General features: G+C 39.8%; 1 protein-coding gene across 3 annotated transcripts in view; it reads left to right on the forward strand.

The window, feature by feature from the left end:
• The window catches only part of NTNG1 (netrin G1), a 289,039-nt gene that overhangs the window by 191,754 nt on the left and 75,199 nt on the right, over window positions 1-22,086 (forward strand). For all 3 annotated transcript variants that reach the window (XM_039841024.1, XM_039841023.1, XM_039841022.1), the window contains exon 4: window positions 13,270-13,442. In XM_039841024.1, coding sequence (XP_039696958.1) covers window positions 13,270-13,442 — 173 coding nt within the window. The remainder of the gene's footprint in view (window positions 1-13,269; window positions 13,443-22,086) is intronic.

Genomic DNA, 22,086 nt, shown 5'->3' on the forward strand with positions numbered 1-22,086 from the left:
CTCTGATTTTATTTATTTGGGTCCTCTCTTTTTTTTTTCTTGATAAGTCTGGTTAAAGGTTTATCAATTTTTATTATCTTTTCAGAGAACCAGCTCTTGTTTTCATTGATATTCTGTATTATTTTTCCAAACCCTATTTCATTTATCTCTACTCTGATCTTTATTATTTCCTTCCTTCTACTCACTCCATTTCATTTGCTGTTCTTTTTCTAGCGCTTTTAAGTGTAAAGATAGATTGTTTATTTGAGGGATTTTTTTCTTTTTTCTGTTCCATTTCATTAGTGGTTCCCCTCCCTGTTCTCACTCAAATAACTAAGTGCATGTGGTTCAATAATTTCAAATTATTATTTGAAAATAAGACAACAAATATTTCCCCAAACGATGCCCTGTTTACCCCACCACACACTGTCTTCTCTTTTGTCTCCCAATAAAGTAAAGAAATTTAGAATCCTCTCACTCCTCCTTTCCTTCAGTGATGCTTTTGAAAAGCCTTTAATCTCCTGTTCTGCTCATCTGCCACCTTCCCAACCCTCAGGTTTTGCTGAGATAGGTTAGGATTTACTGCAGATTTCTTTAACAGTGTGTCCCTTCTGTTTTTACTTTTGATTTAGCGCTTATATTTATACATTCCCACACAGCTTTACCATATCAACGTGGAATGAATGTGTATGTATGTGTGCATGTATGTGTACAAAATGAGAAAATAGTAAGAGAGCACAGGTCGAAGTTTATAGCCTACCAAAGTTTCCTCTCCTCTTCATTTTCTCCATCTTGGGATTCTGGTTCTTTCTTTGTAGTCTGATTACAAGCTTTCCTCGAATGTTTTCTTTGGATGGGGTTCCTGAGTGATTGACTCTATGAATTCTTGATAATCCTCAAATATCTTTTCTCCTTCCTTCTTTTTTCTTCCATCTTTCCTTCCTTCTCTGTTCCCCCACCTGACAGGTAAATGGTTTATCTTGCACATGTGACTCGTTATCTTCTAGATCCTAGTGTTGTAGATGAAAAGATTAATGACGATTGGATTGCTTTTCTCTTGCAGATAACCTATCCTTTCTGCCTGGAAGCTCATAAGGGCAGACTGGACGCTGTCTGTTTCCTGCAGAGGCATCCAAAGAAATCCTGTCCCTTTCCTGGTGTTCCTATACTCTACCTGACTCAGGACTAGGGAAGACTCAGCTCTTTCAGCCTTTTTTGGCCTATTGTGAAATCAGCCATGTGCAAACAGGACTGCAGTTGACCTGCAAGTGGGCCTGCAAGTCTCTTATCACCAGGCTCTTAGGATCTGAGTCATTTTAGTCCTCGGCCTTCGAGTCCAATGTTCTTTTCTTGCTCAGCCCACATGGGAGAAAGCATCATATCAGTTCTCTCTGTTAGAATCTCAACAGTACTCAAGGTCTTACACCTGCAGTTCCCAGTAGTAGGAGTGACCAATATCTTGGAGGATTCCAAGAGTGGAAGAGAATTCATCCTCATTCAGGTTATACGGTTCCCTGGGCTTCTTCCCCATGAATGAGGCTGATTTTATGAAGGAGCCTATCTCATTGCATTGTAATATTCTATTTCATAAATATTTCCTCTATTAGACTGTGTATTCTTTTAGGGCAAGGGTAAATAAACTGCTAGAAACTGATGGTTAATGTTACTTTAGAGTCATAAAATGAAAATGATAGAACTTTGGCAAATACTCAGGGCTGATATGGGGAGAGGATGATTGACAAATTATGATTAAATTCATATAAATGAAACCACTTCATTTCCAGTGGTCTTGCAGGTCATAACTAGTGACTTCCTTTGTTAGATCAAATGGGAATTCACAGTGATTAATTTATAAAATAGAGGTGGTGTTAGCTTATACATATGGCTATGTTCTCATATCTTAAAGTGCCAAGGGTGAAATATGTGAAAAACCTTTTTAGTTATAAATTATTTGACAATAAAATGGTCACTTACTTGGGTAAACATAAACTTGGAATAACCTCTCTGTCTAGACAAGTTTTGGAGGTAATGAGATCTTCCTCTTAATTGAAGATTTTGTGTTTCAACTGGAGGCTCCAAAATATTTTCAAAGCATAGAAGGTAAATTAATTGAAGAATACATAACAAAGTTTTTTGTTCTCAAACATCTTCTATAGCTTAGAAAGAAAAATAATATAACTATCAGATTGAGAAATAACATACATTCAACCAATATTATAAAATTCTTCCATTTCTAAATCATACAAAAGAAAAGCTACTTTAATATATATGAGATTAATTTAGTGCTAAGAAATTTAAATTTGCGAAGTTACAATTTTTCTTTTTCACAATTAACCTTTAAATAGATATCAGGGTTATGAAGATTCCTGAGGTAGCCCTGTGTTGCTATACATTTTCCCCTCAGGATTGCCTTCACTATGTCTCACAGATTTTGGGTTTTGTTTTCATTTTCATTTGTCTCTAGGTATCTTTCGATTCCTTCTTTGATCTCATTGTTAACCTATTCATTGTTTATGTTATTTAGTCTCCATGTATTTGTGCATTTTTTCAGATTTTTTTCTGTAATTTTCTAGTTTCATATCATTGTGACCAGAGATTTGATATGATTTCACTTTCCTTAAATTTATTGAGACTTATTTTGTGGCCTAATATGTGGTCTATCCTGGAAAATGTTCCATGTGCACTTGAGAAGAATGTATATTCTGCTGCTTTAGGGTGAAACGCTCTAAAAATATCAATTGAATCTATCTGGTCTAGTATGTCATTTAAGGCCACTGTTTCCTTGTTAATTTTCTGTCTGGAAGATCTGTCCTTTGGTCTCGATGGGAGTTAAAGTCCCTTACTATGACTGTATTACTGTCGATCTCTGCCTTTGTGTCTATATTTGTTTTATATATGTAAATGCTCCAATGATGGATATATGTATATTTACTAGAGTTATGTCCTCTTGTTGGATTGATCCCTCTATCATTATGTAATGTCCTTACTTGTCTCTTATTATAGCCTTTGTTTTAAAGTCTTTTTTGTCTGATATAAGTATTGTTACCTCAGGTTTTTTTTTATTTTCCATTTACATGAAATATCTTTTTTTAATTCCTTTACTGTCAGTTTGTATGTGTCTTTTGATCCGAAGTGGGTCTCTTATAGACAGCATATGTATGGGTCTTGTGTTCTTATCCATTCAGCTATCCTATGTTTTTTGATTGGAGCATTTAATTCATTACATTTAAAGTGGTTATTGATAGATACATAGTTATTGTCATTTTATTATTCATGTTATGGTTTTTTATTCCCCCTTCTTCTTCTTAAAGAAGTCCCTTTAACGTTTCTCGTAATGCTAGCTCGTTGGTGATAAATTCCTTTAGCATTTTCCTATCTGGGAAGCTTTTTATGTCACCATCAATTTTAATTGGTAACCTTGTTGCGTAGAGTAGGCTCGGTTGTAGGTTCTTGCTTTTCATCTCTTTGTATAGTTCATGCCAATCTCTTCTGGCCTGCAGATTTTCTGTTGAGAAATCAGCTGACATTCTTATGGGAGCTTCCTTGTAAATAACTACCTGCCTTTCTCTTGCTGCTTTTAGAGTTCTCTCTTTGTCTTTATCTTTGACATTTTAATTAGGATGTGCCTTGGTGTGGGCCTGTGTGGGTTCCTCTTGTTTGGGACTCTCTGTGCTCCCTGCACTTGTATGTCTATTTCCTTCACTAGGTTAGGGAAGTTTTCTGTCATTATTTCTTGACATAGGTTTTCAATCCCTTGGTCTTTCTTTGATCCTTCTGGTATTTCTATGATGTAAATGTTGTTGCACTTGATGTTGTCCCAGAGATTTCTTAAACTTTCCTCTTTTTTTTAATTCTTTTTTTCTTTTTACTGTTTTGGGCATTTACTGCTACCTTGTCTTTCAAATAGCTGGTTTGATCCTCTGCTTCATCTAATCTACTATTGATTCCTTCTAATGTATTCTTAATTTCAGTTATTGTATTCTTCATTTCTGACTGGTTCTTTTTTATGATTTCTATATCCTTTTTTATGCTTACTATCTCTCTGTTGAAGTCCTCACTGAGCTCATTTATTCTTCCCCTAAGTTCATTGAGCATGGTAGGTTGCTTGCCTCCATTTCGTTTACTTCTTTTTCTGGAGTCTTCTCCTGTTGTTTCATTTGCAAATGTTTCTTTGTTTTCTCATTTTAGTTGCCTCTCTGTGTTTGTTTCTATGAATTAAGTAGATTTGTTATGTCTCCCAGCCTTGGCCAGGTGGCCTTATGTAGTAGTTGCCCAGTGGCACAATTTCCCTGATCACCCGTGCTCCAGGAGGGTCCCTTGTGTGGGTCGTGTGTGCTCTCCTGTTGTAGCTAAGCCTTGACTGCTGTTAGCATGTCTGTGGATGTGATTGAATCTTGGGCTGTGGGGACTGGCCATGCCCACAGGTTATGAGCTGCTGTGTGGGAGCTGACCCCACAGAGCAGGATTCACTCCAGCAGGCTCACGTGCCTGTTGAGACTGCCCTTTGGGTGTGCCACTTAAGGGGCCAATCAGGTGGTATTCTGCTGTGGCCCATGCCAGCCTCCAGGTGTGTTGGTTCTGGAGCCCCTTGGAGGGGGTTTCCATGCAGGCCAAGTTTGGCCGCTGCCTGTGACCACTGGGGCCATATGGTAGGAGCTACAGAGTGGTCTGTGGGTGGGTGGTCGTTGCCTATGCTGGATATGGAGGCAAGTGGGAGAAGCCACGCTGCATTCCGAGGCCAGCAGCCACCAGTACCGGGTCTGAGTCAACTCAGCAAAAAGCCCAAGGCACCACTAGTACTGAGGCTGCCTGCTGGCTGCCCAAAAGGCTCAGCAGCTGAAAGGGCCTTTGGGTGGTACCTGAGTTGGGTGTGTGGGGACTAAGGAAGTCAACGGGGAAAAAGAGTTATTTTTAATATTATGTAAAAGAACTGGCAATTAAGTGAATCATGTAATCTGATGCTTCAGTATGGCTAAGTTTAGGGTTTCAGGTAAAGTTTAAATGGAATTTTTAGAGGGTTTTAAATTGCCATAAGGATCTCTAAGTCATTTATTGTTTAAATACATGAGAAGGCTTTCTGGTCCTTGTTCCATATTTTTTTGGAGCAAACCAATTGCCTCATAAATTTAAAAAAGATAGCAAGATCCCAGTGTCTGTGAAGAACTGATCAAGATCTCAGTTTTTGTTTTTACATTCCCAGTGAAAACTGTGTAACTGTACATTCATCTGTTTTTAAAAAAATAAAAAATAGTCTTATACCACTCAGTTTTCAAAAATAAACGTTTCAAGAAGAAAGCTCAGGAGAGCAAAGCCCCATCAACAAGAGTCCATATTAGGTTCTCAGTATATTGTGAAAGAATGAGCTCAAGAGTCATAGGAAACCTGCCCTCTAGGTTTGCAGGGTGGCTTCACAGGGTCTTCATGGCCCTTCTCCCACGTGTGCCTCTCCAGTAAAACAGGACTCCCAGCCAAAGTCGGATGTCTTTGTTGGTCTGTTAGCGTGTGGCTGCTTCCAAAACTTTATGTTAAAAGCTGATATCTATTTCATATTAAACTTTGGCCATTGTGTAGTTGATAAAAATACATCTTCTGAAAATATTTTTGCTTACCAGGGCTAACTACCATTAGAGTCCAGGTTTTATTAATGAAGAAACAGCAGAAGAATGTTGTGAAGATCAGAACCCTCTCTTTTCTCATGGGATTAGGATCAGACTAGGCCCATTTGGTATTTGAAGATCCTGTCTTTTACTGTAAGATTATGCTTGATAATAGTAATAGTTACTTTTATTAAGTGTTTACTATATCCCAGGTGCTGTGTTCAGATATACGTTCAGATGTGGGTAAGAGAGACTTGTGTTAACAATACCTTAAGCAGAAAAGAAGTTTATTTCTCACTCCTTGTAGTCAGAAGGTAGGTGCTCCGGAGCTGGGGTGTGGCTCTGCTCCACACACCTGCCTCGGCTCACCTTCCCCTGACTGTGGTGGAGGTTGTCCCAAGACCCAGATTCCACCATCCGTGGTCACAAACATAGTCCATGTTGTCCAAGATGGCTCAACGCCATGTTCGTGTTCCAGGAGAAATGGAGGAAGGTGTGCAGACCCCACAGAGGTGTCTCTACACCACTCCTGCTGATATTCCGTTGGTTGGAATGTGGCCACATGGCCACACCTGGCAGGAGGAGGTGCTGGGAAATGTAGTCTTTAAACATGTGACCATGTGCATAGCTAAACCTGTACTGGTGTGGAAAACAAAAGAATGCATCAATTAGTAGTCTCTGCCTCATTGTATTATATCATGAAATGCTCCCAATAACCCTAAGGCAGGTATCTTATTATCCTCAGGTTACAGAGGAGTAAACCGAGTTTAAGGAACTCACCTAAGTTACCTGCTAGAGCCAGACTGCATGACCCCAGGGCCCAAACTCTTATCCACTGTTTTCTGTTGCTTCTTTTGGATAATTACCATATATATTTTTTAGTTTATTTTGTTATTTAACTAATGTACAATTCAATGGGTTTTAGTATACATTCAAAAGCTGTGTAGCCATCACTCTTGAATTCCTGAACATTATTATCAAAGAAAAGAAAGCCTATCCATGAGCAGTCACTTCCTGTTCACCCTTTTCCCAGCTCCTGGCAGTCATTCATTAGCTTTCTGTCTGTATAGATTTGTCAGTTCTGGGTATTTTATATCAATGAACACATGTTATGTGGCCTTTTCTGTCTAGCTTCTTTGACTTAGCATAATGTTTTTAAGGTTTATCCATGCTGTATCATGTACCAGTACTTCATTATTTTTTTCCCAAATAATATTCCCATGTATGGATGTACTATATTTTGCTTATCCATTTATCAGTTGATAGACATTTGTACTGTTTTTACTTTTTGGGGTATTATGGTAAGATGTTATGAACATTGGTGTCCAACTTTTCATGTGGACACGTTTTTAATTCTCTTGGATAAATACCTAGGAGTGGAATTGTTGGGTTACATGGTAACTCAGTTGTGGCAGTCGCTGTAGTAACTGTAGCAATTATAATAATTGAAACTTACATTTATTAAGAAGTTTGTGTCAGGTGCTCTCCTGGGGGTACACATGCATTGTTTCATTCAGTCTCCAAAGCTGTCCTTTGAAACATATCCATTTGTTATCCCTGTTTTATAGATGAGGCAGCTGAGGCCACCACACTTAGAAAGACATCATGCCCTCTGCAGTGATAAAAGCAAAGTTCCGGAGATGTGCCGCCCATGGTCTGAATCCCAGCTCAATCCCATACTAGCTCAGAGACAAGGGTTTCTTAAACCCTCACTATTCAAATGCATCATCTATAATTATTAGTGCCAATCTCACGGGATTATTGTGAGGTTGTACAAAATAATGTGCGAAATATGCCAAAAAAGCACTTAGCACAATGCTAGGTGCTTGGCAGTATTCAGTCAAAGTTCTGTTTATTTGTTTGCTAAGTCACTCATCTATGGCCTCACAGCAAATAAGTGGCAAAGGTGGGGTTTGAACCCAGGCTGTCTGATTCCAACATAGTAACTCATAATCTCTAAATTATATTGATGCCAGCCTCCCATTTCAAATAACATGTCGAGGTAGAAACCAAAATTTCATTTGTTGACATGAAAAACGAAAGGTAGAAGAGCTGCGAAGGCAGAAAAAGTATGTGAAAGGCATTTTATAATTTATCACCTTTCAGAAAAGACCTCTACAAAGCTCCACTATTTGTACTAACTGGTTTTCTAAAAGCTTCTGTGTATCTAGTGCCAATCCAAGCCAGGGGGTGCAACTGGAGGCTGACCCAGGTTTTGTAGTGCCTGAAATTTATACCTTGGCCTGGGGGGGTGCTCATTAAGGAAAAACCTTCATTAATTAAAAATATATAATATCTTATTTGTGAAAATCATACAGAAGCATACAACTATGTGAACACATTGCTAGGATCTCCCTTAAGGTTTTGGAAGGGCTGCGATGCCCAAACATCATTTGCCTGCCTCATGGTGCACCCTCTTCTGGCTCAAAAGTGGTCAAAACCCTGATCTAAGAGATGGCGAGCCTGGCTTCCCTTCCTGTTTTGCTTCGGAAAAGTCCAGTTTCAAACTTTGTCTCAGTACCTCTGAAACACTAGTAATAGAATAATATACAGACCTCTAATTCACAGGAAATTCTGGTGATAACACGCTACCCAGAATAAATATATTAAATTATATAATTTAAAAAAAAAACAGGCAGACTGTATGGTTTTTTTCATACCTACTGGCAGGTGGCACAGATCTAAATGTTGGAACCTTTTTTATAAGCAAGATTAAATTGACTTACAACAGCTGGTCACTAAAATGCAGGAAGTACAGACCTCATTGAAAGCTAGACATACTGGTTTTCACTGTTTGCATCACAAATTAGAGCTCCCTTTTTTTAAAGTCTGTCTTAGCAATTCTCTTATTTGACAGCATGTGCAGTTTGTCACCTACGCACAAGTGGATCTTCGAGGTACAAGCAAGTCAATTAGTTCTATCTGCAGTGTCATGGTGTGAGTTTCATTGTGTGCAAACAGAATTGGTGAATAGGCTTAGCTCTCCAGAACGTCGGATATTCATTTCACTGCGAGTGAAGTCTGTTAGGTCTCAAACTTGTATAGTTCCTCCCCTGCCTAATATGATGGTAGATGTGGGAGCTGGGTGGCCATGGAAATGGATATTGAATCTGTCAGAGACAAGTGGATGTCACAGAAATCTGCCCTCTACCCCATCGCAAGGCTGGAGGTCATAACACCAGGAATTGAGAACAATCTCCCGGCATACGAAATCCATTTTTTTCTCCATTGGAGGAAAAGCCTCTATGGCAGGGCCTCTAAATAAAGAATTTTAGCATCTGATTGGAATGGGGTGATGAAAAGAAACTGGGCTATAAGAAATGAAGTCATTTCCAAATACAGGCCAATGTTGGGGTGCCTCAGTGTCCGCTTTCACATGCTCAGCCCTGGCACAGCAGTTGTCACAATGACTGAGGAAAGACAGCCCGGAAGCTGAGCTAGGTCAGCAGATTTACTGCTGGAGAAGCTACAGTTTTCACCATTAGCCGAGAACACTCTGCCAGACTTCAGCTGAACCTGGGTGGTCGTCTTTGAGTGAGATGTAGAAGCTAACAGATGCACATTCTCGGATGGTTATGCTACACAAATACTTGGGTTTTCCTCTCCTGTAAGCTATGTTCTCCTGGGTCTTTCACGCATTTTTTAAAAGATAACTCTTGTATTAGGTTTCGGACACTTGACAAATCCTCTGCAGTTTAAATTAAATTGGATTTACAAAGTCTTCCAAATTTTAGAGAATTCCCTTTGCCCATTATAAAGTTAGCTATGAAAACCAATGATGAGGGCACATGGCAGTGTTTAGCACACATCACCAAGTGTTTGATTTAGGACGATGCCAATTAATCCTCTATTTTTAGTTCATTGCTGTGCTAGACATAGTAGAACAGGCTCATGAAGTTCCTGCTTTCAGAGAGCTTACTTGTTTGTTAGTCATTTGTTTATTGATCACATAGTTTTAAAGTACATATTATGTGCCAAGCACCTCAGCACATGCTAGGGATGTTTCAATAAATAAGGTAGTCATGACCACTGTTCCCAGGAGCTTATACTCCAGTGAAGGTGACAGAAGAATAAGCAATTACAGGACAGCTTATGTCTATAGCAGAGACAGCATGGGCTTTATCATGTGACTGGCCTTGTCTAGTGTCAGAGGAGCACATAGGAAAGGCCTTCTGGCGGGAGAAGAGAGAGATTTCAAAGGGACTTGTAGGACATGTTATAGAGCTTGGATTTTATTCTGTGAATAATGAGAAATCTTTCAAAGGTTCTAAACCAAGGTGACCGAAATATTTTTGTGTAAACGATTATTTTGACTATTGTGTTAAGAATGGGCTAGAGAAGGATGTGACTGGAGGCAGTAAAGTCATTTAGAAGTCATCCTAATAAACCAGATCAAAGATGGTGATGATCTCAACTAGAGAAGTGGCAATGGCTAGAACTATGTGTTTGATAGCTATGAAGGAGGAGGAATCTCAGAACTCGGTGAGAGGCTGAGTAACAAAAAAAATTAGATGTGATAGGAAAGGTGGAGATAGGCATCATTCTTGGCCAACTTACTGGAATGTGATGCAATTCACTGATCTAGAAACCACAGAAGAAGGAGTGGGTGGGAGGGGAGCCAAAGAATTTAGTTTAGGCATGTTGAGTTTGACATGCCCAAGAGAGAGATTCATAATGGAGATCCAGGACTTATAAAACATATTGATCAGGTAATCTTCACCTGGGGATAACAGAGAGAGGGAGTTCTATGGATCTCTATGGGTAACAGAATCTCTGAATATCCTAAAATGTTTTCAAATGTTTAAGCTTATTTTGCATATGTTTGTTTTTTCTGGAGGCAAAAGGATGCAAGTTTGCTTTAAAATATCTATAACTTAAAGGCAGTTAAAACCACAGAGGAAATTAAAGGGACAACCTGGATGAGCGCGCCCAAGGAGAGTCACTTAGGCTGACTGTGCTGGGCCTGAACCCAAAGAACAGCACATGAAGAGGACACACAGGAGACGAGGGTTCTGGAGGTGACCTTGAGAATCCGGCAGGCAGAGAATGTCAACAGAAAGGGAGTGGTCCACAGAGTCAAATGTCCCTGGAGGTCAAATTAGGCAAGAAGAAGCACCCAACAGATTTTCAGCGAGATGGTTGCGAATGACCCTGGCAAGAGAGGCTGTGGTTAGTTGGAAAGAGTGAGTGAGTGCGAGATGAGAAAACGAAGACGGCAAATGTAGAAAACTCAAGAAGGGTGAGGAGAGTGTTAAAGAGGCAACTGGAAAAAAAGACCAGAGTACAAAGTGCATATCCCCACTCCCTTAAAATGGGACAGATTTATGCAACGAGTCAAAAATCTTAAAGCTAAAGAGCCAACCAACCAAACCAAACACATAGAAGCATTTAAGGAAATCGGGAGGGTAGAAATCAAGGGGTAGAAATCTACAGTAGACAGGATAGATATCAGGGAAGAGTTATGAATTGAGTTGAGACTTGAAAGATTAATAAGCTTTTGGGCAAGTGGAGATGAACTGTTAACTGGCAGAGATCGGAGAAAAACAAGACTAAACATTCATCTATTCTTCTTTCGCCTCTTTTTGTTAGTCAAAGAGTATTTTCTCAGTGACTATAAAGCCTTTCCAGTGGAAATTGCCTATAACTCAGAGAGTGACTACAGGTATGAAAGTATTAATAGTTATAAGAAATATAATCCGATTTATAATTACTACTTGCATTCTTTGTCTTCACACATGGAACCGGCATACTTATTCTTTGGGGTCACACTGTTCATTTCCTCATTCGGAATTTTTAACACGAAAGAGGGTGATAAATCAGTATGAGCTGGTGGTTCTATCACTTAAGTTTCTAACATCTTCCATATATAAAAAACACACCCGTAAATAAAGGTGCTAATGTTGGAAGAAGAAAGATCCTTTAATTAGCAACTTAGCACAAGTAACTCTCTGCATATAGGAGATTGTTATAAGGCCTGACTCATAATTAAACACAGTCTATTTCACTTAACTGAATGATTTTTTTTCTTTTTAAAAGATTGTACAAATGTTAATTTTTAAAGGTTTGGTTTATTTGTATAAATTGAGTGGGTATTGTTGAAATAGTAACCTTCCAGCTTATCACAATGTATAAACTATACAGAGGGCAACGTATACCTACGAGTATTATAAATTGTAGTAGACCCCAGAGGAAGCTGAAGCTTGGTCTTATCCAGGAAGGTTTGAGTGTGTGGCATTATTTAGGGGCTATATCTTTTGGTTAGAAGAGAGCCCAGCAGGTCCCAGTATTAGCCTCAGTCTTCCCTTTGCTTCTTTGCCATAAGTATGGGTCAGTGGTCCAAACAGATCATCAGTGCACAAGAGAGAATCTTGGATGTGACTGTACAGACGTTATGGAAACCAGTTGTTAGAAGAATCTTATTTTCCCACCTATGAAGTATTGTTACTCTTCCTAATTCATGACATCTGCCACAAAGGAAAACAAATGTAAAACACTACCATATTTCTTTGTCTTTATGAAACTTCGCTTTCTGTATTTTTGTTCTAGTTTCTGGAAGAGACCAGACTAGTTTTAAAATGCACACATGCACACAGACACACACACAGATACGTGCACAGACACACACACACACATACATACATGACATTTTCAGGTTCTGACTCTGACAGATCTTCATCCTTTAACCCTTGGGCTGGGAGTCTGGGTTCTCTCCTTTGTGTGGAGACATCTCTTGCCTCATACATTGTTCTGACCTTGTGTCATCGTCATCCTAGTCAATCTAGGTTTTACTTCTCCAGGGGGTGAGGCTCATGCTTGGAGCGTTACAGTTTATAACCTGCTACCTCAGCAAATATCAAGTTGGCCTTTGTAATTTTACGGTCAGAGACTTTGGATATGGGAATGTGTTTTTGTAGAAATTGAATATTCCATTGTTGCCTCTCATATATCACAACTTTATTCATGGGCACCAAAGGCAAGGCCTTTGCTAATGACCTCCAACCCCTGCTGTCACATGTAGGTTTTTATTTCCTAGGATTCTAAGCATCTTTGATCTGAGCCATTTGACCCATGTCTGAGAGATCTTTACGATTACATTATTTGCCATGAGTGGAGAATCTGAGGAGGACTCAGGCTGGTTAGAGAAGCCTTGGTGGATAAACTCTTCTGATCTGAAGAAATGTCATTTTAGGAACGTGATCATTGGATTATAACCTCTTGGGGTCTATAGAATAAATCTGAATAACAACATGTCTCAGTGGTTCTTTTTTATTTTAAACACATAATAAGAATTATCCTTGTGAATTAAGGAAAAACAGAAGATGACACTGTTCTTCCAACCCACAGGAAATTGTCAGAGATTTGATAATATGACAGAAGACCCTCTCACTATGGCAATATTTTGGATACTGGTTGGGAAACCCTTGATTTTGGAGCACAGTTGTCTTCGGGGAGCTTCAGGCCCCCAATGAACCAACTGGTGGGTGTTAGGAGTCCTCACCCCCATCCCAGAGGGTACCTGTTGGAAAGACTCTGAGGGTGGGGCTACAAATCGACATTTTACCCAGAGCCTCTGTATAGCACTCAGGCCCTGGAGGGCCTGAGAGCCACAACCCTAGGAGATAGATGGGTAAAACCTTCATGATCACCAAGACCAACTTGACTTACAATGAACTCTTGTCTCTCCTCTGCCTAGGTGCAAATGTAATCTCCATGCCACTGTGTGTGTGTATGACAACAGCAAATTGACCTGTGAATGTGAGCACAACACTACAGGTCCAGACTGTGGGAAATGCAAGAAGAATTATCAGGGCCGACCTTGGAGCCCAGGCTCGTATCTCCCCATCCCCAAAGGCACTGCAAATACCTGTGAGTAACTTTGCTCTTAACACCGTATTTCGTGCACGATGAGCTGATCGTTCCTCTCGATTTCACTTGCGATTGTGCTTTTCCTCCTCTTATTAATTGTCCCATTCCTCTTCAAAATGGAGCTAAAGCTTTTAATCCCCATTTTACCACTTGTAAGCACATTTTAGCACTCAGATCATCTGCTAAATTCAGTCTTCCAACCTTTACATCCAGTCTCTTGGGAAATGATGTAAGTCACAGGAGAAATTTTTTCTAAGTGGATGAAACAGGAGGTGCTTCCCCCCAAATTAGCTTCCTGTTAAAATAACAAAGACGTGTAAAACGCTCAACTCTAACTTAATTTTAACCATAAACAACTTCTAAAAACTATGTATTTACAATCTCGTTTCTCTTACTGGTTCTCTTGAGAAATGCTTTGTCCAGTAGGTGCTTCCCTGTCCAATTTTAGCTACCGCCTGACTTTGCTGGTGAAATAATTGGCTTTTTCTAAATTCTAACAGTCGAGGTCATGCTTGGCCTGACTCTTGTTAGTAGAGGCCACCTTTAGATAAAGAACGTGACTGTAGGTGTGTGGGGACCACAATGAGAAAAGAGATGCTTGTGTGCGTGTGAAGGGAGCACAGGCATCATCTGTGTTTACAGGAAGCGTGAGAGATGCCCCATTACCACTCATGCATGAGCTCCACTGAGGTCCCTGAGCATCCATTAAGGAAACATGTTCTGATGAGCTCAAGGAGAGAAGTCACTATTTCCAGAATGAATTGCCCAGTTTCATAGATGGACTGATTAGCCACTTGCAAAAGCCCAAGATTTGCCCACTTCCAAAAGTAGAGAAGAGGTGAAGTTGAGAATATACCCATCCAAGTGAGAAGTATCAGAAGGATCAGGACAGTGAGCAGTGGGAGAACAAGAACTTGAAAAGCCACTGGCTCCATGCAAGGTGAAAAATGTTATCAAGAGACTTCAAAGCAGCAGCTGTGAGAAACCACAGCCTAAAAACGAATATCACAGGAACCAGGACCTTATAAAGTTAAGTGTAAGAGTAATGAACCAAGTAACAGGCTGGGAAGTGTGGGGGCATGAAATTATGATAACATTTCTATGAAGCAGGAAAAAAAAAAAAACCCTCTTATTTTAAGGGTATTCAGTTTCTTTCTGTGTTAAAGAGAAAACCAACAATCTAGCTCCTAAAATTAATGCATAAAGCTCTGTTGGGCAGAAATGTCGATTTTTTTCAAGGCAATTTTATTCACAGAGACTCTCTGGGCTTTCCCAAATTGTTGCAAGCCATCACTCGTGAATTCAGAAAGAATCTCATGAGGTTATTTGTTGTGATACCCCGTGGCCGGCTACCTAAGAATCCCTGTCACCACAGCTGTCAAACTGAGTTTAAAAGTTTCCCAAAATGAAAATGGCTCAGACTTTATTTTCAGTGTCTGCTGCTGCTTTAGTGGGACAGGGTAGAAGAGAGTGACAGACACTGGCTGGCATTCTGGCTCGTCTTCAGGGCGGGCCAGCTTGTCAAGGCTGCGGGAATGGCAGCTGGGGTGCTCTGCCATTGAAGGCACTGGCTTCCATTCGAACATGGCCCTGTTCTTCTACCCATAACTATGCCTCAAAGTCTCATTTAGTTCAAGACATTTTCGCCGGGAGACCTTCTCGTGCCAGCCAAGCTTTTTTCACTGAAATGGATTTCTTGTTATGTTCTCCATGGAAATGACTTACAGACTTTAATCTTTTGCCTATTGCGGATCACCAGTTCACTCCCCGGCCGAAGGCATGCAGTCTCTCTCAGTTTTCCTTGTGGATTCCACCATCCATCCAATCCATCACTGGCCTTCTTGAGACTGTCAGACTGGACTCTATCGCTGTTCAAATAGGAAGATGACAGATGGGCACAATGACCAAGGAGGTTCAAGTCAACGTTTTGATTCTCAATATGGCAGAAATTAGACTAAAGATTTTAGAGATTATCTGCAATGGTCCAGTCTTGCAATGGAAAAGTCCTAAAATGGAACAAAGCCCTTAAACTCAATCTCTAATACATCAGACTGTACTTTTGAATTTCCAAGGATGGAAGCGAGCAATTTAGTGGTCTCATACACAGGTTCCAGAATCAAATGTCAGTTCATCTACTCGCTATCTGTGGGACCTTGAAAAAGTAGACTAAGCTCTCCAATACTCAGTTTACCACCTATAATGTGTGGATAATAGCAGTTCTTACTTCATAGTGATTTTGAGAGAATTGAATAAGTGAATGCATGTAAAAGTATTTAGCATAACACTCATCACAAAATAAGCACTCAGAAATAACTTTATTTTTTGGATTCTTTTCACAAGGCAGACTTGTCCCTTATCAGACAATTTTAATTATTATAAAACTTATTCCTAAATATCACATTGAGTGTCTCCTAATGTTCAACGATTTTTTTTTTTTAAGTAGTAAAAGGACCATATTGACCCCATTTTGTTTTTCTCCAGGTTAATATCATTACCTCCATTTTTCATGTAATATTTTCATGTCTCTTACCCGGTTGCTGGCCCTGGAAATTCTCTGATTTTTTAGTGTGGGAATTTAAGCCAAGCACAGGACTTCTGGCACTGTTATGACTCTTACTTCATTTTGGCTTTTTTACACACATGCGTGTGCATGCACATGTGCGCGCACGCGCGCGCACACACACACACACACACACACACACAAACTCTGTTCAGCGAATTAGCAGTCAATTATTTAAGAGGGACACTTAGGCTGTGCCATATCCTAATGCAAGAACACAAAACCTAAGAAGGAAAAGAGGAGCACTGCAATCTCTGATCCCTCGACATCAACTCTTTAGTGACCTAGAAATGCCACCTCTACTGGAGAATCTCTGGATTCAGCAGAGTCTCGAGCAGCCAAGATGAGTTTTGAAGAGGAAAGTCAGTTCCTGCCTACTCTTCGCAAAAGAACTAAGAGGCTTTCATTAACCCAGGAAATGATAAGATCTCCTTTCAAAGACACTCAGCCCATCACTCAGAGGCACCCTAAAGTGGGAACTTACCAGGAATCTTGTGGCTTTGGAAGTCCTGATTTTTGGAGCAACTCCAGGACCACTTTTGTATAGAGCGTGTAGAGCCAGGAGAATACACAGCCCCCACACTCTAAAATACAGCCACCCCAGTCCGTGAGATAAGCACATCTCCCTATGCTTTTCACTACAGTAGTCTTGGCAGAGCAGAAGCAATAACTCTTGCAATGATTTTTTTTACTTATCGTGCTTTTTGTTCAAGACTCAGTGTGTTTTCTTGGTCTTTTAAAGTTTAACGTTATATATATCAAAATCTTTATTCCCCTACAAAAATATGTAGAAATGATGTTTTATCTGTAAAACATCTTTCTTCTTCTCCCTCTTGATCTTCATTCTATTTTTCATAGAATTCTATTTTGAATATCCTTTGAATTTTCTTTCTGTCTCCCAAGTAGGTCCAACTCTGCCCAGCTTCACGTTTAATCATGATTCTTTTGACTCTCATTGTTCAGCTCATGAATAAAAGTATTAAGTAGCACCTCTTTGAATTCTGGTTCCTGTGGAATAACACAAAATAGTTTTCTACATATAGATTATGAAAACTTAATAATCAATTTTTAGGAACTATAAGTCCAGGAAAGATAACATAATATTACCTATATTGCTGTTTCCCAAACTGTATTCTATGACCCTTGAAAGAGTTCCATGACCAAATAAGTTTGGAAAATGCTATATATTATACTGATTCTTAGATAGTCACATTACCTTATTTTTAAAAATTTGAGGATCCTGTGGTAAGGTAACCTGTTTTACCCAGTGTTTTCCAAACTTAATTATTCATGGAACACTTAATAACTTTCTATAAAACACTCTGGGGGATATGCTGCTCTAAATAATTTCTTCGGCCTAGTGACAGAAATGTCGTGGAGACAGACAGAAAGCCCAGTTAGTTCAACTCGTCAATCTTTTACTTTCCTTTTATCTCCATGATCTAATATTCTTCAGAGAAAGAAAATTAAATTGGTCTGACATCGACATTATTTGTTTGCTCAGAAATCCACACTGAATTGTTAAACAATATCTAGGGCTCCTCTGAGTGACGGCAAGTAATTTGATGATTGTTCTATTATTTTCTCGGGTATTAAATTTGCATTGATCAATTTATATTTTCCCAGGTGAATATGTGTGTGTCATCATCCAGACAATTTCCTAAGTGTTCTACATGCATTAGTTCATTCTTAACTCACGACAATCTTGTAAGGTAGCTACTATTTCCATTTTACAGTCATCTGATGACTGAGGGAAAGAAACCGTTCAGGTCTACAGAGCTACTCAAGGTAAGAGGGAGGATTTGAACCCAGGTGTTTCTTAAGTCCAAGGACTGATCATTGCACTGTATTGCTTCTCAGGTTCAAGTTCAGTGACTCCCTTTGTCCTCCACCGGGCTGTGGGCTCCAATTTGACACCTTTTTGAACAAGTCAGCTTTCTCTAAAGCTGCTCTCTGCTACTTCTCTTCCTAGATCTCTACTTATCGTTTCTTTGTCTTCGAAGACTCTCCTTCCCTTGCTTTAAATTTTCTGGCTCCCCACTTCTACCTCTTCTCAGTCTGCAGTTTTTCCCCTGGCATTCCAATGTATTCCTGTGTTTTTTAGTTCTTAGTATTAGTGCTTTAAGAGTAATCAACTGATTAAAGCCTGAATCTTTCTAGTGAATCCAGATCCATTTTTTCCAGCTGTCTATGAAGATCTCAAAGTCAACATGCCAGATACTAAATTCATTCCTTTCCCCAAATCGCCTCTCTCTTCACTCTCTATTGAAACTGATAATTTTCAAGACTGCTCCTCAATGTTAACTCTTCGTTACAGCCCACCTAAGTCCTCCCATGCAAAATCGATTGCTCTTTTCTCTCCATATTCTTGCTCATGTATGTACGCTCACAATAGATCAACTATCTATAACCAAAATTCTAATAATAATAATGGCAGCTACTATTGATTAAGTGTTCCATAGGCTTTTATACTTTGTGAAGTGCTTTATATGCTTTCTTCCATTAAATCCTTACATCTCCCATGGGGTGTGTACTGTTTTTATCCTCTTGTAACAAACAAGGAGACACAGGCACATAAAGGTTAATAAATTGCCCCAAGGCCCCACAGTGAGTGCATGACAGCAAAATTTAAACTCAGGTCGATCTGACTTCAGGAGCTAAAAATATTAGCAGTTTAAGAATGGGACCATATTTTATTCTTGGCGCCTTTATAAATGTTTATGGAATTAATTATTTGGTGAATGAATAAGTAAACTTAAATAATCCTGTAACATATACATGGGTACCTTGACCTCCCATTGAACTTCCTGTGTCGCCTGCAATACAGTTCAGCAGCTCTAACACAGGGGCCTTCAATCTCCTATAGGAAGAGACCTGCTGAGATCTTGGAGGAAATACCTCAGGAAAATATTCACTTTGTCTTTTCATGGGTGCTCAAAGTCCATCCGGTCATCTAGAGATGACACATTGGCTGGCTGGTTTTCACAGGCCTCCCCAAGTGGCATTCATGGCCTCAGTGACTTAACCACTGCCAGTTTCTGACTACTAACCAACCTTTCAGGCTCAGAACCCTGATTCTGTCAGCCCAATAAGAGAAGACCTTTCTTTTAGAGCCTCATGTACATGGGCCAGTCTCTAGGCCCAATATATAAAACCAGAATCTCTAGTTATTCGTGTACAAACACAAGGCCACAGTCTCCTACCTGGAGTGCATGGAACCGATACGATTTGGAAATCAAAAATTTTAGGATTTTAAAGGGTGATACAGTGCACACGTATTATATTACTATACCCACAGCAGCATATCAGTAGCACCACTTAATTCGAATCTCAGTTTCTTTCTCAACTGACACATGCTCTTGGGCAAGCTCTTTGTGTTTGAGTTTCCCCATCGGCAAAACAAACCTGAGTGTTGACCTCATAGGTTGTCATAAAACTTAAACTGATTAATACACGAAGGTGTTTAGAACAGCGGCAGGCACATAGTAAGCACACATTGAAGTTAGCTGCTATTTTCATCACTTCACTGAGATCTAGCACATGGATCTAACACAGCCTGATCAGAAAATTCTCCCTTTGGAGACAGCAACTATATATGGGGAGATAAATTGTGTACAAATGCCAGTTTATTCATCCACAATATGGAATAACTGTTATGGTGTTCAAAATGTTCAAGTCCTTATGACCAGTGTACTCTCTCTCCTGTAATTAATTCTCCTTGCAGAGACAGAGAATAATCAGAAGGTTGCTTGGTAAACATGGGATCAGGAAATATTAATGGATAGATGGGTAATAACATCAGGCAGAAACATCCTGACACATGCATCCTACCCCAGGGTCAGCCTCCCCGACACCAGCAGAACAGTGAAAGTCTGAAAGTTTACAGGTTACCTCTTCCTCTTCTGGAGACAATGCTAGGCCAGCACTGCCGCCATATGCCTCAAGATGCCCCTCTTTCTAGGCTCCCACCTTCTGATTAGCCATTCTTCCATCCTTCTCATATGTCAATATGCTCATGTCACCTCCATCAAGTCTGCCACGTGCTCTCAGCTCCAGAGGCCTTCTGTTGTTGTAAGACGATGGTAGCTATCTCTGATTGGATCATTTATATGATGATTTCACAGTCTAATTCTGTGAAGATGTCTTATTTCCTTCAGTTTCAAGTTCCTGGGAGATAACTCACTCTAGCTCCTATCAATAGCAGTTTGGACCAGGGACCAGGGCTGGAAGGACGTTGGAAGTAACTGCTCTAGAATACAACTGAGGCTGCAGAATGTTTTCTTGCTCATCATCTACGTCTTCTCCAACTGGGCTTTTTGAGGTTGGAGCTCCCAGTGTCTGATGGGCTTTGTTCAAACCATCAATCACAGCGGTGGTAATATTTCCTCTCAATTTGAAGCATGCCTAATCCTTGTCTCTCTGCTTCTCTCATGATGAGAAGCTGCTGAGCCTTCATTGATTCTCAGAAGTAGGTATGGCTTTTAGCCCTGCATTAATCTGCTTCAGAAGAGCAGGGTGTTTATTTTTGTGCTCTCCGTCACACTGACTTCCTGAAGCTGAACTATGTCCTCTTTTAGCCATTTACTTGGTGAGAAAGTTAGTAAAAATGAAAGAAGGAGGAGGAGGAAGAGGAGGAGGAAGAGGAGGTAACACGTAACATAATTCTACTAGATTTTCAGCCTCTTAATTGCAGCAGAATTCCTTTAAAACAAACATTCAATAAATATGGGAGTGGGAACGGCTGGTTGCAGAGGAAGTAACTGCAAGTGCCCAAACTGAACACCTTCTCATCCTTTCGGCCCTCTGAGCCCTTCGACTTACTCCACGTGTATGCGGTAACTCTGATCGAAGTCGCATTTCTATTCTCGAGGAAGCGATAATACTAGACGCAAAGACCGCGTCTTGCGGAACCGTACCTGAAGGCTCATGCGCACATGTGCTTTATTCCCTCAGTGCAGGTTTAGCAGTGTCTCAGGAGACAGGCATCAGGAGCTACACGCTCCAGCGTTGAATACAAAGGGTTCAGCTTGGACAAGACTCTTGTTCCTCTTTGTAACCTCTGATTTCCTCTTCTGTTAAATGAAAGGGCCAAATAAGATTATTTCTTATCTCTCCTTCAGCTCTCTCATTTTTTTATCACTCTTTCTGAATTAACTCATCGGGTATCTCCCTTCCTTTTCTTCTTTTTTTATCTACCTGTCTTCTATCTATCTTCATGTATTTTTGAGGTTGTTTCAGAGGTGCATTTAAGCTAATGAATTTTAGAATCCTTCACTAGACTCCTTATAAATCAAAAAAAAAAAATCAATTTCTAATTTATCTAATTTTATATTGTGAAGTCGATACTCTTTTTCTCAAAGAGAACATCCAGATTTGTATAGCTTTAGGCCCCACAAAGTTTGTATTTGCCCCTGAGTGGCTTAGGAAAAAAGACAAATGCAAATAAGAGTATTCAAATAGGGATTTAAAAGGAAGATGGGAAAAAAAGAACAGAAAGAAAGTAAGCCAAACATCATGTGAGTTTTACCAAGTCGAGCATCAAGTTGAGCTCTGTCTGAACCTCTGAGTTTTCTGGAAGGCAGGGTGGTGAGGGCTTCTGTATATCATGAACTCCTGCTATCAGAATGGAGGAAATGTTCAAAGAGAACAGAAATATTTAGTAATACTGAACTTGGAGAAATATCTCAATGCAACATTTTAGAGGAGATGAGATCATACTATGACCAAAAGCAATATTTTCACTATGATAGAAAGCTTCTTGGAAACAATCTATACATTTCTGTTCAAATATACATTGAGCAACTCTTCTTTATCAGACATCGTCCTGGCAGATACAAGAGATACAGAAAGGAACGAGACATGGCACTTGTCCCCTTGAAGTTCTCAGGCAAACACACAGTTATAAAAATAAGTTGTTAAATGGCTCATGGAGAGCTGTACAAAGAGGTGTGTGATCAGGAAGGAGAGTGGCTAACTCACTCACATCAGGGAGATGAAGAAGAAAGAGAAGAAATAAGTTCTGAGTTCAATTTTTAAGGTAAAAATATTCTTTACATAAGAGTGTCACTTCACAGGGAATGTTAA

Source organism: Pteropus medius, unplaced genomic scaffold (assembly GCF_902729225.1).
Source record: "Pteropus medius unplaced genomic scaffold, Ma_sr-lr_union100, whole genome shotgun sequence".
NCBI lineage: Eukaryota > Metazoa > Chordata > Mammalia > Chiroptera > Pteropodidae > Pteropus > Pteropus medius.